The 14965-nt window shown below is 48.1% G+C and overlaps 1 protein-coding gene across 3 annotated transcripts in view; it reads left to right on the top strand.

The window, feature by feature from the left end:
* The window catches only part of RELL1 (RELT like 1), a 61298-nt gene that overhangs the window by 35184 nt on the left and 11149 nt on the right, over positions 1-14965 (top strand). For all 3 annotated transcript variants that reach the window (XM_045573485.1, XM_036418789.2, XM_036418782.2), the window contains exons 4-6: positions 3084-3141; positions 6709-6945; positions 9733-9871. In XM_045573485.1, the coding sequence (XP_045429441.1) occupies positions 3084-3141; positions 6709-6945; positions 9733-9868 (431 nt within the window). In that variant the 3' untranslated portion in view covers positions 9869-9871. The remainder of the gene's footprint in view (positions 1-3083; positions 3142-6708; positions 6946-9732; positions 9872-14965) is intronic.

Here is a 14965-nt window from a genome sequence, read left to right on the forward strand (position 1 = left end):
GTGGTTTACATAGCGGTGGTAAACCTTCTTTCAAAGGGGTAGCTGGTAAAACTCTAGAAACATGAAAGCATTGACTTCTCAGAACGACCCAATGAGGTAGGCCCATTTTGCAGATGAGGTAGCTGAGAGTCAGAGGGTAAGGAACTTGCCCAAGAGCCCACAGCCAGGGTGGCAGGATGGTGCCTGCAGGGGCCCTTCTTTTGAGTCCAGCAGCCAGGAGCACCTGGGCCCCTGGGGCAGGCGCCCTGTGTCATTTCCTTACCTCCCACACGCAAGGGCAAATTGGTCTGTCCTTTTGGTTTTTAATTATGTCCTGTCCTTTTGGAGAATAGCCTTTTTGTTTCAGCTCTGCTAATTCCCAGTAGGTATGTCAGATAATACCCAAGCCTCTGATTTCCATCTGATTCTTTTTAAAAAAAATATATCTTCATTGATTTGTTTTTTTTAAGAGAGAGAGAAGAAGGGATAAGGATAGAGAGATGGAAACATAGAACATCATCAATCGGCTGCCTCCTGCACATCTCCTACTGGGGATCAAGCCCAAAACCCGGGCATGTGCCCTGATTTGGAATCAAACTGGCGACCTCATGGTTCTTGGGTCAACACTCAACCATTGAGCCACACTGGCCTGACTCTATCTGATTCTTTTTTATTTTTTTATTTTTTATTTTGTTGATTTTTTTACAGAGAAGAAGAGAGAGGGATAGAGAGTTAGAAACATCGATGAGAGAGAATCATCGAACTGCCTCTTGCACACCCCCTACTGAGGATGTGCCCGCAACCAAGGTATATGCCCTTGACCGGAATCGAACCCGGAACCTTTCAATCCGCAGGCTGACGCTCTATCCACTGACCCAAACAAGTTTCAGCAATTTATCTGATTCTTTACCCTCCTCCCTTGTCACTGCCTTCATCTGTCTGTCTGTTGTGTGGTTAGTGACATTACCTGTGAGAATGGGTGCGGATTCTGGTCCTCCTTGGCCACAAGGAAACATCTGATCTCCCAGGACATCCCTCTCCTGCCATGGCCCCTCCAGCTTCCAGCCTGTGCCCAAACCACAGCTGGGTGGTTGGTTACATACCTGGTCTCTTACCACTTATAAGCTGGCTTTTTTCCAGTTTGCCTTTGAGACTTAAATCCTCTATTGAACACGTTTATTTTTATTTTCCTTTGTCTCTGTCATTAAGAGGTTCTGAACTTCCTATCAGTTTACACCTCTCTGTTGGTGTTACATTTATAATTCTTTTTCATTGTAAGCACACCATAGCATAACCTTTAACATTGGGGGGGGAAAAAGGGAGGGGGGAGTAAATTAATTGCAATTCATCCAGTACCATCTCCCACATTTATTTAGGTTTACTTTGCCTATGTTTAAATATTTTAAGCCATTTGCAATCCTGATGTATATGATGAGTCTTTTGCTTTGCATTTTTAATTTGGCTAACGGGGTAGGATTTCCCCTGTGCTCATGGTGACAGTCTTGTTTATGGCTTACACATATCATGGCTTGAATGTTGCAATTCAGGTTACTCTAGATAAGTATCTCTTGAAGGATGCCTTTCTCAGCTGACCTGAGCACTGATTATTTTCCTCCTAATCTCAAGTCTTGGATTAGCTGGCGTGTTACCTTTAAGTTTTCTTTCAAGTGAGGCTGAATGGAGGAGTGTTTGCGAGGTCATCGGGGTGCTTTTCATTATGGAGTTTGGAAAGTACCTGCCGCTCCATAGCTGAGCTCCTCTTGCAAGCCTTTCACGGTCTGACGGAGTAACAATGAGGAGTACTGTGACTGTTCTCCAAGCGCCCCTGGTGAAATTCTTACCGCAATTTATATTATGGCCCAAAGGACTCCTTTACAAACTCTTGAAGGTCTCTGCAACTTGCTGTAGTGGTTATGCAAACCTGTTGACTATTGAACTATTAATCATTGGGGTAGAGACCTGGACGAGTAGGAAGACCATCAGGTGAAACAGAGTCAGGTAGACCAGTGTGTGCCCGGGCCTGTTGCTGTGCCCGTGTGACTCTGGCTGTTCAGTTATAGGCTCTAGGCCTCAGTCTCTATTTGTAAAATGGGGTGGCAGTTCTGTCTATTGTTAGGGTTGTCGGGAGAGTCCAGCATGGTGAGGTCTGTAAAGCTTTTGGCCAGGGACTGGCGCATACCAGTACTCTCATTTTGCTGATGGCAATAGTAATTCTTACTTGGGAAATTTTCCTTGCTTGTAAGGGAAAAAGCTGAAGAGAGTAGTGGTGGGAGAGGAAATTACCTTTCTTTCCTCCTTCCTTCTTTCCTCTCTACCTTCCTTCTTTCTTTCTTCCCTCCTCCCTCCCTTCCTCCCTTCCACTCTCGCTCCCTCCCTTCCGTCCGTCCTTCCTTTCTTCTCACCTGAGGATAATATTTTTTCTCTCTCTCTCTCTGTCTCCCACCTCCCCCCATCCTCTCTCCCTTCTATTTTCTGAAAAGCAATGGAAAAAAATAACATTAGGAGTGTAATGTAACTTAGTCCATGCTAGGTAACTTGTATGTGTGACCAACATGAAGTTTTAAGCCGTCTGTCCTGTGTGGTTAAGGATGCAGAGGCAAGCCAAACGGCACACGTGGAAATCCTATTACGCGTGGGGTTTACATGGGATAGACTTGGAACGACATGGCACCCAGGGTTGGGAGGTTATTATTTGGGCACATAGAAGTCATTAGCACACAGCCTCCTGAGACATACGTGATCTTACACACTCGGCAGAGAGCTGGGTGCGGGGAGCATGCCGCGCTCCCTCCGGTGAGAGGAGACGCGGTGTCTTCCGTGTCACACTGGGGCGATGTGTAGGGGACAGCTCTCTGTTGGAGCTGCTTCCTCCGTGTGATTCCCCGTCACTCATCCTAAGTTCCCGCCTGGTGAAAGCCATTGGCAGTGGTGCCCGGTCCTGGGGCTCCTTTGGGAAAGTCCCTCCCTTCTCCGGGGCCCCGGGGCCTCCTCTGTGACCTGAATGAGCTCAGTCAGGTGCCATTCCAGCAGCTTTTCTGATGTGACAATTCTGTGATTCCCCTCCTTCTCCTGCTGTCCTAATTCTGCACATTTATTCCCCTCAGCAAACGCTGACGTGTTGAAGGCCATGGTAGCAGACAGCACCATCTGTGACCCTGAGAGGTGAGTGCTCCGTCCAGGTCTGGGCCGTTTCCTGCAGGGTGTGCCGAGCAGGTTTCCCAGCCTCGCGCTGTGACACTGGCCAGAGAGTTACTTGCTGTGAGGAAGGCCCTGTGGTTTTGGGTGTTGGACAGCATTCTTGGCCTCCGATCCCTGGATGCCAGTGCCCCCCTCCCTCCAGAATGTCTGACACATTGTCTGTGTCCCCAGGAGGCAGAGGCCCCAGGGCGAACCGCTGTGGGAGAGAATGGGGGGGGGGGTAGTGGCAGCCTTGGGTGGGGGCCTGGGTAGGGTCTCACCTCCAGAACTTACTGAGCATCTTCTTGGGGAAGTTACTGACCACTCCGAGGACAAGTTTCAGCTCCTGTAAGATGGAGATGACCACTGCACCCACTTCACTGGGTTATTGTAAGGAATAGGAAATACCTCAGGCCCCGAGAGACTTCACAGGACTGTATTTCTGTACAATTTCTGTATAATCTGTCATTGTCCAATAAGGAGCATTCATGGAGTGCCGGCTGTGTGCTGGGTACTGTGCTGGAGCTGGGCACTCAGCTCTTTGCCCCGGAGGACTGGATCTCGTGGGGACTGGAGATGTGTGAGCCCCGTGGTGGGTGCTGTAGAAGTAAGGGCCCAGGGTGCCAGGGGTGCCGTGGGGCCTGCCGGAGGCCAGGGAAGGTCCAGAGAAGTGCCATCTGAGTCAGGCATGCAGCAAGCAGAGGGAAGAGGCAGGGGCTGCGTGTAGAAAGTCCAGGAGAAAAGGCCCTGGAGCACGAACGTGTGGGACGCAGCTGGGAAGGTCCAGTCGGGTGGCCAGAGAACGTGCTGCGGACAGTAGCGAGAAGGGCCAGGAGGCCAGTTGGGACTGTTTAGACTTTCCTCCTTATTTACCCTGTGGGTTGTGCACCCAGCATATTTTATTTTTTATTTTATTTTATGTGCATTTACATATATATGCATCTCTCTCTTTCTATGTGTATATATATATATATAAAATTGATTTTTAGAGAGAGAGGAAGTGGGGGAGAGAGAGAGAGAGAGAGAGAGAGAGAGAAGATTGAAACATTGATCGGCTGCCTTCTGCACACCCCCTCCCTGGGGATTGAAGCTGTTGATACAACCCGGGCTTGTGCCCTGACGGGGAATCTTACCAGCAACCTTTGGTGCATGGGGGAAAACACCCAACCAACTGAACCACACTGGCCAGGGCGTATCCTGCATATTTTAAAGATTTCATACGTGCTTGTCAAACTGGCCATGTTAGCTTTGCACTTTTGCGAGATAACTGGGTGCCAGGAAGGCCAGCTTAGGAAGCTCTGGTGGTGTCATCCACAGAGACATGAGCTGTGATTTCTTCCGAGTTCCTGCTCTGAGCACAGATGCCTGGTGGTAGGACCCGGTTAGCATGTGGGATCTTTGCCTCCGTTATCTGTGTGCATCACACGGGCTTTATATACAGCGGGTACTTGATAAATGTTGGTTGAATGAATGTTGTTAAACTTTTGAATTCAGCCTTCTACTATTTGGTGTTAATTTAACATTGTTTTGCCCCAGAAAGCTGCTGCTGCTGCTTATGCTGTGTGTGGGTGTGTGTGTGTTTAATTTTATTGATTTTCCACAGAGAGAAAGGGAGAGGAATAGAGAGCTAGAAATGTCGATGAGAGAGAAACATCAACCAGCTACCTCTTGCACACCCCCCACTGGGGATGTGCCTGCAACCAATGTATATGCCCTTGACCAGAATCGAACCTGGGACCTTTCAGTCCACAGACCGACGCTCTGTCCACTGAGCCAAACAGGTTTCGGTTGTGTGTGTTTTTTTAACCACATAAGGAGCATCCCTGAAGAGCACCAGGAAGCTACTGGTTGTCTGTGACATTTGAGAGTATCTTTTCAACCCAGGGCCACGCTTCTAAATGTGCACGCTGGCTGTTCCAGCATAAAGGCTGGGCTGTGCAGCCGCAGACTTCCTGGTGCCCTGGGGCTCTGACGCAGCCTTAGGTGTCAGGCTCTGAGGGGACGGATCACCTCACCTGCATCCACTTACACCGGATCAGAGGCTGATTCCCTGTCAGGCTGGCCTGGCCTGTTTCATTCCTCCTTTTCTGGTGGACCAGAGCCCTGCCATGTGCCTTTTGAGAGGAGCCAATCCCCAGCCTGCATACTTCTGCTTTTTTTTGATCTTAGAGAGGAAGGGAGAGGGGGAGAGAGAGAAACATCAATGATGAGAGAGAATCATTGATCACAACCCAGGCATGTGCCCTTGACCGGAATCGAAACCGGGACCCTTCAGTCTACAGGCCTACGCTCTATCCACTGAGCCAAACCAGCTAGAGCGTTACCTCTGCTTTTTAATATTTTGGGTGATCTCCCTGCTTCTGAAGCACTATGGGATGATTAAGATCATGGTTTCTAGAATTAGACTTCCTAGATTTGGACCTCAGATTATTACTTATAGCTGTGTGATCTTTGGTAATTTATTAAGCTTTCCTGAGCCTCCAAGTTTTTTAACGAAGAAATTGATACCTACTTCATAAGGTCTGATGAGTTAAATGAACATATATCAAACGCTTAGGTTACTATGTTAGCTATTTTTATTGCTATTATCAACTCCAGCATTTCTTTGGAGCATCACCTTTGATATCTCAACCTAAAAGCTTTCTTTTTCTTCTCTCAAGGATTCTATTTTTTTTTTTTTCTTAGAGAGGATAAGGGAGGGAGAGAAAGAAACATCTATGTGATAGAAAAATTGATTGCCTCTCTCCTATGTGTCCCAACCAGGGACCGAAGCCACAACCTAGTTATATGTCCCAACTGGGAATTGAACCCGCGACCCTTCGGTGTATGGGATGATGCTTCCATCAACTAAAACACAGTAGCCAGGGATACGTTTATTTTTTTAATGCAGTAGTCAATTGGGTCAAATATTCTATCGTAAGTCATTAGGTAGTTTGATTGGAATTTAAGTTTCTCAATCCTCCAGGGCAGGCGTCTTCAAACTACGGCCCTCGGGCCGCATGCAGCCCGCAGAGGAGTCTAATCCGGCCAGCCAGGTTTTTTGGGCAGTGAGCGCAGCCGAGGTGTTACAGTAGGAATTAGTAGTTCATATAGTCCGGCCCTCCAGCTCTCTGAGGGACCGTGATCTGGCCCCCACTTTAAAAAGTTTGAGGACCCCTGCTCCAGGGTATGCATCTCTTTGCTTAGAAATCTGGGCAGGCACTTTGCTCTGTGTGAGAAATTAGTGTGATCACATGAGAATGGAGATCAGCTGTTTAGAATGAAATCTAATACCTCAAAGACAAACAGTGCATCATCGTTGGAAGCAGTGTTTAATTCCATTCGTGAAGTGGTAAATCACGTTATTGCTATTTAAAACGAGCTGTCATTGCATAGTCCTAAGAGAAATTTGCTGCCTAAGACTAGTACTCAAAGCTCATTTGTTTAATAGGAAGAGGCATTATTTTCTTTTGATTCAAACCTGCTTCTTATGTAGCAGGGGGAAAGATTGCCTTAGCTGGTGTTCCCTTTAAGTAACCATTTCTACCTTTTTTTTTTTCCTTCCCATCTTAGCCCCAGGACCCCCAGCACCCCCGGAAGCCCACCCGTGAGCCCCGGGCCCTTGTCCCCAGGTGGCACGCCAGGGAAGCACGTCTGCGGTCACCATCTGCACACAGTGGGCGGCGCTGTCGAGAGAGATGTGTGTAATCGGTGTAGACACAAGAGATGGCACTTCATAAAACCGACCAGCAAGTCCAAAGAAGGCCGCCCGAAGCGCCAGGGGGAGGTCACCGTTCTGTCTGTGGGCAGGTGAGATTCCTGTGGACGCTCTGGGTGTGTGTGACGTGGTTGCTGTGCTGTGCGGGTCCGTCCTGAACTGTTCTCCTTAGCCTGGATCAAGTCACCTCTCTGGACTTTTTTAGGAGTTTTCAGGTCTGAGTTCTATATTTTCCCAACAGCAGAGGAATCTAAGAGGCGGCTATTGCTAGATCAGGTGTCAGCTGTATTAATTGAGGTAAAAAAAAAAATTACTTACTTGCTGTATTAGGGTTCTTCAGAGAAGCAAAACCAATAAGATAGCTATAAATAGAAATAAGTGGAGATTTATTATAGGAATTGGCTCATGTGATTATAGAGGTCAAGAAGTCCCTTGATCTGCTGGCTGGGACCTGGAGACCCAGGGAAGCTGGAGGTGTAGTTTGGTTCAGTCCAAAGGCCCGAGGCCCAGGGGAGCCGATGGAGTAAGGCCCGATCCCAGCCTGAAGGCCTGGGGACCAGTAGGCTGATGTCAGGGCAGGAGAGACGCCTGGCCCAGCTCCAGCAGGAAGCAAACAGCCTCCCGCTGCCTTCCTGTTGTACTCAAGCCCTCCGGGGATCGGTCGGTGCCCACCCACACGGGGGAGGGTGATCCTTCCTCAGACTGCAGGTGCCACTGCTAATCTGATCCGAAACTGCCTCCCAGACACACCCGAAATAACGGTTTCCCCCGGTCAAGGTGTCACATAAAGTTAACGCACACTTACAATAATGAAGAAGAGAAAACCCATGGGCATGGAGAACAGTGTGGTGATTGCAGGGTGGAGAGGGAAGAGGGTGAGAGGCGATAAATGGTGACGGGGGAAGGGGGAAAAAGCCCAGTCCGAACTACTTGCAAAATAGGAGTTTGGATTTCCTATGTGGAGATGGAAAGGTCGGTAGGTGGCTCTTCAAGCAGTCACCCAGAGCCCCCGCTTCTCCATTGGCACTCTGCCAGGCTTGCCGGCAGAAGGAGGAAGTGCCGGAGGACCGCTCCTAAGAGGTGTTGGTGAGATGGGCCGGGAGATGGCACATTTTCTTCCACTCACATGCCACTGCCTAGAGCTCAGCTCCTGGGCCACACCTCACGGCCAGGCCAGGAGTCCGCACCTCAGCTCCGTGTGCGTTCCTGAGACTGTTTCCTTTGAGCTCACCTCACCCGGGCCCTGGTACGATTTACTGTGACTCACGTGATGCGGAGATCTTGCAGTTCAAGTAACGAATGACTATGGGTAGAGCATTTTCGCAGTGTCTGCAGTTTTGGTTTTGAGTCTCATGCAGGAACTGCGCTGCTGCCACCGCATCAGTTAAGAGCGTGCGTGCTGGACCAGGCCCTGCAGCACCAAGCAGAGCTGTCGTTTGGGCATACAGGATCCTCCTTTCCCTGCTGACAGACTGGGAAGAGGAGCCTGGACGCATTGAGTCTTGGCACCAGCACTTAAAAACTCGCTTCTCTCTGTGCCTCATTCCCCCTTAGTAATTGGGAGTGACAGTACCACTCACCTCATTGGGTTGCTGTGAGACCAAACAGGATGATTCATGTAAAAGTTTAGGCCAGTTTTTGGCACTTACAACGCACTCAAGCAATGTTGGCTGTCATTCCTGTTTGTTTAATTCGATTGAATTTCATCATGTGTTGCACCAGCAACGAGGGGAAAACGGCCAGGCTGTCTGCCGCTTCCAGCAAAACAGTGCGGCCCATGGCCGCACTGCTTACTAAGAGGCAGAGGCATGGGAACTTATGACTGTGGGATCCGACGAGGACTTGTAGCTTGTTTGGACAAAGTGAACGTTGTTTGCTTTAAAGGAAAATCGGCTGAAATTTTAACTCCGGTTCAATTAAATGCCCCCAGTGCAACTCTCCTTCTGCAGAATGCTAGGAGTGTCAGCGTGGGTTACTTAGCGTGTTACAGTGCGACAGAACAGAGTTCTGGTGACACCAACCCCCTACCCCACCACCCCACCCCAGTCCTCACTGCCTCAGCCTCCTCCTCCTGATGGTGGGTGATCTCATTTTGGACAAAGAAGAGTTTATTTGAGATACTTTTAAGGGAACTTAAAGCCAGAAATAGAAATTATGAGATAGACCTTAGGGATTTCATGATGATAGACTAGAAATGGAAAAACAGTCAAATTGAGTAAATTTCTTTACCTTCTCTCTTAATCTTAATGAAAAATATCTTCTTTAATTTTCTTAAAATTTCCCATAATCCTTAGCGAAAATTAATCCAAATTGCTTTAAACACACACACACACACACAAAAAAAAAAACAAACAAACAAAAAAAACAAAAAACTAGGCACAAAAACCCTGCTTCCGATACTGATAAAATACATAGTTGGAGCTTCCATGGTTTTGTGTGTGTGTGTGTGTGTGTGTGGAGAGAGAGAAAGCTGACCCTCTGACAAATGTGTCTTTGACTCAGGCAGTTTCTGAGTAAACATTTTGGTTATGTCATTACATTAGTCTAATTTACAAACCAGTTATGTTTTTCTCCAGCCAGATGTTAAAGCCCATGTCATTGTTAGAAGCAGCAACTCAGAGGCTGTGTAATATTTGGGTACCGTATCTGTAATGCATTTTCCACGCTCTGGAATGCATTTTCAGCATCGTCTGTGATGTGCTGACTGAAATGAACCGGGAAGTTGGGCAGGGACAGGGGGATTTACTGTTGACTAAGGTGTCTTCTGTTGCTGTGCTAACTTTCTGCTGAGTTCATTTGGAATCCTCTAGGTGGGTGGTTTTTGATTCACTCACCATTCTGTTTCCTGGAAGAGCAAACATATCCTCTTTGCCCCTCAGGTTTAGAGTTACGAAGGTGGAACACAAATCCAATCACAAGGAGCGGAGAAGTTTGATGTCCGTCAGTGGGGCTGAGAGTGTCAATGGGGAGTTGCCTGTGACCCCTCAGAAGAGAGAACGGAGAGGCACAGAGTAGCAGGTGAGTTGTAGTTGTGTGTGTATGTTTGTACTGATATAAATAATCCTATCTAATAAAAGAGTAATATGCAAATTAACTGTCACTCTAACACACAAGATGGCCACCCCCATGTGGACACAAGATGGCCACCACAAGATGGCTAGCAGGAGAGGGCAGTTGGGGGCGACCAGGATGGCAAGAGAGGGCAGTTAGGGGTGACTGGGCCAGCAGGGGAGGGCAGTTGGGAGGGACAAGGCCTGCAGGGGAGGGCAGTTGGGAGGGACAAGGCCTGCAGGGGAGGGCAGTTGGGAGGGACAAGGCCTGCAGGGGAGGACAGTTGGGGGCGACCAGGTTAGCAAGGGAGGGCAGTTAGGGGTGACCAGGCTGGCAGAGAAGGGCAGTTAGGGGCAATTGTGCCAGGAGGGGGGCAGCTAGACATCAATCAGCCTGGCAGGGGAATGGTTAAGTGGTATTCAGGCTGTTAGGCAGAAGCGGTGAGGGGCAATCAGGCAGGCAGGCAGGCTAGTGGTTGGGAGCCAGCAGTCCTGGATTGTAAGAGGGATCCGATTGCCCGTTAGGCCCGATCCCACTGGGCAGTTGGACATCCCTCAAGGAGTCCCAGATTGGAGAAGGTGCAGGCTGGGCTGAGGGATAACCCCCCTCCCATGCATGAATTTCTAGTATAATAAATAAGTAAATAGAAGAGACAAATTTTCCTTACAGAATTCCAATAGTATATTTAGATACTCTTCTCTATAGAAGGTGAAGCGTAATTCCCTAGGGGATGGCTAGGTTCAGTGATATGCTTTCTGAAAATTGAACAGGGAAAGGGAAAAATATTAACTTTATTATTTTATTTGCTAATTTCACTATATTTTCATTTATACTGATACAAAAACGTACAGGTAGAGATGGAGAGTGATCATTTGGTAGTCATGGAGATGAGGACATTTTATTTACAAATCTTCCCCCATCTCAACCATCTCACTGATGGCCCATCAGGGTTGCCATTGCTGTCTGGTTCTAGATAGAATGTTGGGATGTCACTGGTCTCTTGTTCCGGAGGCTCCATGGTGACCGGGCAGTCCCTGAGTGGCTGGTCCATGGAGGGGCTGAGGTCCTCTGTAGAGCTGGGCTCTGGGCCATCTTTGGGAAGCTGGGTGAGGAGGTGGTGGAGCTTCTGCCCAATGGCCAGTGTCCATGCCTCCCTCTGTCTGTCCTCCCATGGGAGGTGGGAGTGTGTCCACCTGTAGGTGAGTGCAGTTTTGGTGGCATTGGGGCTGGGGCGGAGCTTGGTGGGGATGGGGTTCTGGGAGCCTCCCCGAGGTGTGCGAGAGATTAGGAATGACTTGGCAGGAAATGAGAATGCTTTCCTGCAACTGGTCGGACTGGAGAGGACTGAATGTGATTACTCATGTGGCCTGAGCTTCCCATAATGAGGCCACAAACGTGGGTGCCTCCTGGAGCTTGGCCTACATGCTAAAGAGGCAATGTGGAGTGGTGGGGATTGTGGCAAACCAGAAATCACATAAGCCATTTATCGGTTTGCATTACTAGAAGCCACTTAATGTTGCTAGATCTTATGCAAAAAAATAAAAAATAAAATAAATTAAGTATAGGCTTTTTAATTGTGAAATCACCACAGGTTTTAATTTTTTTATTTTTTATTTTTAAATTAAAATATATTTTATTGATTTTGTACAGAGAGGAAGGGAGAGAGATAGAGAGTTAGAAACATCTATGAGAGAGAGTCATCGATCAGCTGCCTCTTGCACACTCCCTACTGGGGATGTGCCTGAAACCAAGGTACATGCCCTTGACCGGAATCGAACCTGGGACCCTTCAGTCCCCAAGCCGACGCTCTTTCCATTGAGCCAAACCGGTTTCGGCTCACCACAGGTTTTTAAACATTAGCAGCATTTTAAGATTTCTTTTGAAAAACCATGCAGGCCAAATGAAATGTAACCTTGTCATTATGTCTAGGTGAACCATGATTTGTTAAAGGCTAGAGCAAGCTTCTTCCAACTATTTAAAAAAAAGAAGCCCATGATAATTTGGTATTGGTTTAGCTTTAATCTTACCCCTTTCTTTCTATTCTGGCTTGAATAGCATTCATCCTTTTCATGTTTCTTATACGTAAAAGGGACTCCGGAGCGATCTCGGCCCAGAGCTCTGATGTGAGCCTGGACATGAAGGCAAAGGGAGGGGAGGGCAGCCGTGAGGCGGTGGGCTGCTGGGGTCTCTGAAGGCCCCGGCAAATAGCAAGGTGGGGCCTGAGCCCCCGGCCAGGCGGCCAGGCTCAAATCCCAGTTTGCCACTCACCTGCACCAGGACCTGGGCAAGGTGCTTTGGCTTTAAAGAATGGTTTATTGACTGATTGATTTTAGAGAGAGAGAAAGAGAGGCATCGATTTATTGTTCCACTTGTTCATGGAGTCACTGGTTGTCTCTTGTATATATGTCCTGAGCGGGTGTCGAACCCTCGACCTTGGCACACTGGGGCGGCGTTCTAACCGGCTGGGCTACCCTGCCAGGGTTTGGTTCTTTGGCTTTTCACGCCTCACTTTCTTCACCAGAAAAGGGAGATGGTGTTACCTGCTCCGAGAGTGGCAGTGAGATTTCCGTGAAATAACTTGAGGCCCAGGGCCCGGCGTATGGAAATCTCAGTCATTGGTGCCGGTCAGTGTTTGTTCCTGCACTTCTGGTCGGTGTGCCTGAGTTCGGGGAAGAAGTGGCTTTTGATAATCTCCCAGGTCCGAGGGGTTGGGCGTGGCCTGGGAATGAATACTCTGGGAGAATGCACTCCTGAATTCTGTAGGCATAGGCTTTCTGGTGCTAGAAATTAAAAGTTTCTCCCTCACATCAATGTTTCTCTCTCTCTCCTTCCACCTTCTTCTCTCTCTCAAATCAATAAAAACATTTTTGGGGAAAAACTAGGGTGTGCTCTATTGGGCAGTGCAGACAGAACATGCCCATCGCTGCAGACAGCTTTACGGGACAGACAGCAGACGGTAGCTGGTTCCTAAGATGTGGGGATTGGAATCCTAAGTGACTCCGGGGAATGAGAGAAGCATTCTGAGTAGGCGTGGGGGCCATCTGGCCGCAACGAGAAGCCTCTGGCCATGCAAGTCTAGGTGAGGAAGGCCCAGCCAGCTTAGCTGTAAAGTGAGCTTGGCTTTAGCGCGTCTGCAAGTCACAGCGTGTGGGGAGATGGATCAGACCATGCGGGAGAAGGCACTGCTCACCTTGAGGCAGGAAGTGCGAGGCTCAGCCTGATGAGAGCCGAGTCAGGGTGCCCTGGCCCGCTGCCTGGAGAGAGGGCCTGGAGCTTTAGGGAGATTAAAAGGATGAGGATTGTTCAGCTGGTGTTCTTAGTCCAGCTATAGGAATTGGACTATACCTGACTATAGGAATGTGATCTAAGCATCTGCCATCCTGGCCACATTATACTGGTTTCAATGTGACGTTCCCTGCAAAGCACATAACCATCCACCGGGATTTTGTGAGAGAGCGTTGAGTCTGGTCAGAAGAAAGATGCTCACATCCTCACTTCTGCACTAGGAACCTGTACTTGTCTGCCCTGTCCCCCGCCCCCTTGATGTGAATAGAACATTTACTGATTAAGGCAGGTGCCAGGAGAGCGTCTGGCCTGCGGTTGGCTCTCAGCAGACCATAGTCGTACTGTGCTGCACCGTCCAGATCAGCACAGGAACGATTCAAGAAGGGAATGCGATACGCTCTCCTAGCTCTCAACTGGTATTCATTTTGAAATTAAAGTTAAAAACTCGTTACGGAAGTTTTCACACAAACTCAGAAGTAGAGAGAATACTGTGGATGCTCTTGTTTCATGGAACCAGAGTTCCCAGCAAGCATGTGGGGAGTTTAGAATCCAACCCAGGCAGCCTGGCCCGGAGCCTGCACTTCCCGGCTCCGCTGGGTCCGGGGCAGCAGGTCCCGTGGGAGGGTCTGCTGGGGCTGGGACCCGGTGAGTGACCTTGTCTGAGGACCCAGCAGAGAGTGGACTCTGAACAAGGAGGGAGGGGAATATTCACTGACCTTTAGAAAAACGTATGTGTTCATTCAAAGTTTTCTTGCTGGTTTTTATATTTCTCATCCCCAGAGTGTTTGACATATTTAACGACTTTATTTTCCAAGAGGCCACATCCTGGGCCCGAGTCTCTGGCTCTGGACTGAATTGAAGATTTGCCCTAAACTATGACTGCAACAGCAGGGCAGGAGTATCACGTGTTTTTTGTGCGGTCTAATACGGTGTTTAGAGTTTTTCTTTTCCCTGAAAAATATTTTTGTTTACATTTGGATTTTTGGCCAAATCATTTTACTGTTGTGCCTGGTTTACTGTAGAATTGATTCAGATATTCAAAATATGTCTATTCATTGGTTAGGCTTCTTTTTTTCTTTTTTTCTTTCTTTTTTCTTTTTTTTTTTTTTTTTAAATAGGTGTCTGGTTCTAGAAACCAGACTTATTCTAAACAGAACGTTATCAAGACTGGGGCAGAATTTCTCTCTCTTTCCTTCTCTTTTTTAAAAACAAAATCAGTTGATTCTTTCCGCCGGTCTCTTTGGCCTGTGCAGCAGAGATCTGCCTTGCCCCTGCCTGGTTTATTTTGGCAGCACAGTTACTGTGGTTTCTTTTTTCCACAGAAAATGTGTTTGGATTTCTTCTTAGAAGAATACACTTTTGTTCTTCAAAGCTGCATAAATCGAATTGCTTTCAGGCTGCAGACGCCACTGCCTTGCCTTCGTTATCACCAGTTTCCACTTCTTAACGGTGACACGGTCGTGCCCTGGCCGGGTGGCTCAATGGTTGAGTGTTGTCCCGTGGCACCAAAGCGTCGCAGGTTTGATTCTCCGTCAGGGCACATACCTACGTTGCCTGTTCGAACCCAATAAGGGCGAGTACAGTAGGCAACTAGTTGATGTTTCTCTCTCTCTCTTTATCTTCCTTCCTTTCTTAAAATAATAAAAGTAAAAACATATCCTTGGGTGAGGATTTAAAAAACAACAACATTTAGACATATAAGCATATGCTGAAATGGACTATAGGAAAAAAAATGATACTATTGTAAGCATTCTGTATTGCACATTTCTGAAGTGT

Source organism: Pipistrellus kuhlii, unplaced genomic scaffold (assembly GCF_014108245.1).
Source record: "Pipistrellus kuhlii isolate mPipKuh1 unplaced genomic scaffold, mPipKuh1.p scaffold_m20_p_1, whole genome shotgun sequence".
Taxonomy (NCBI): Eukaryota; Metazoa; Chordata; class Mammalia; order Chiroptera; family Vespertilionidae; genus Pipistrellus; species Pipistrellus kuhlii.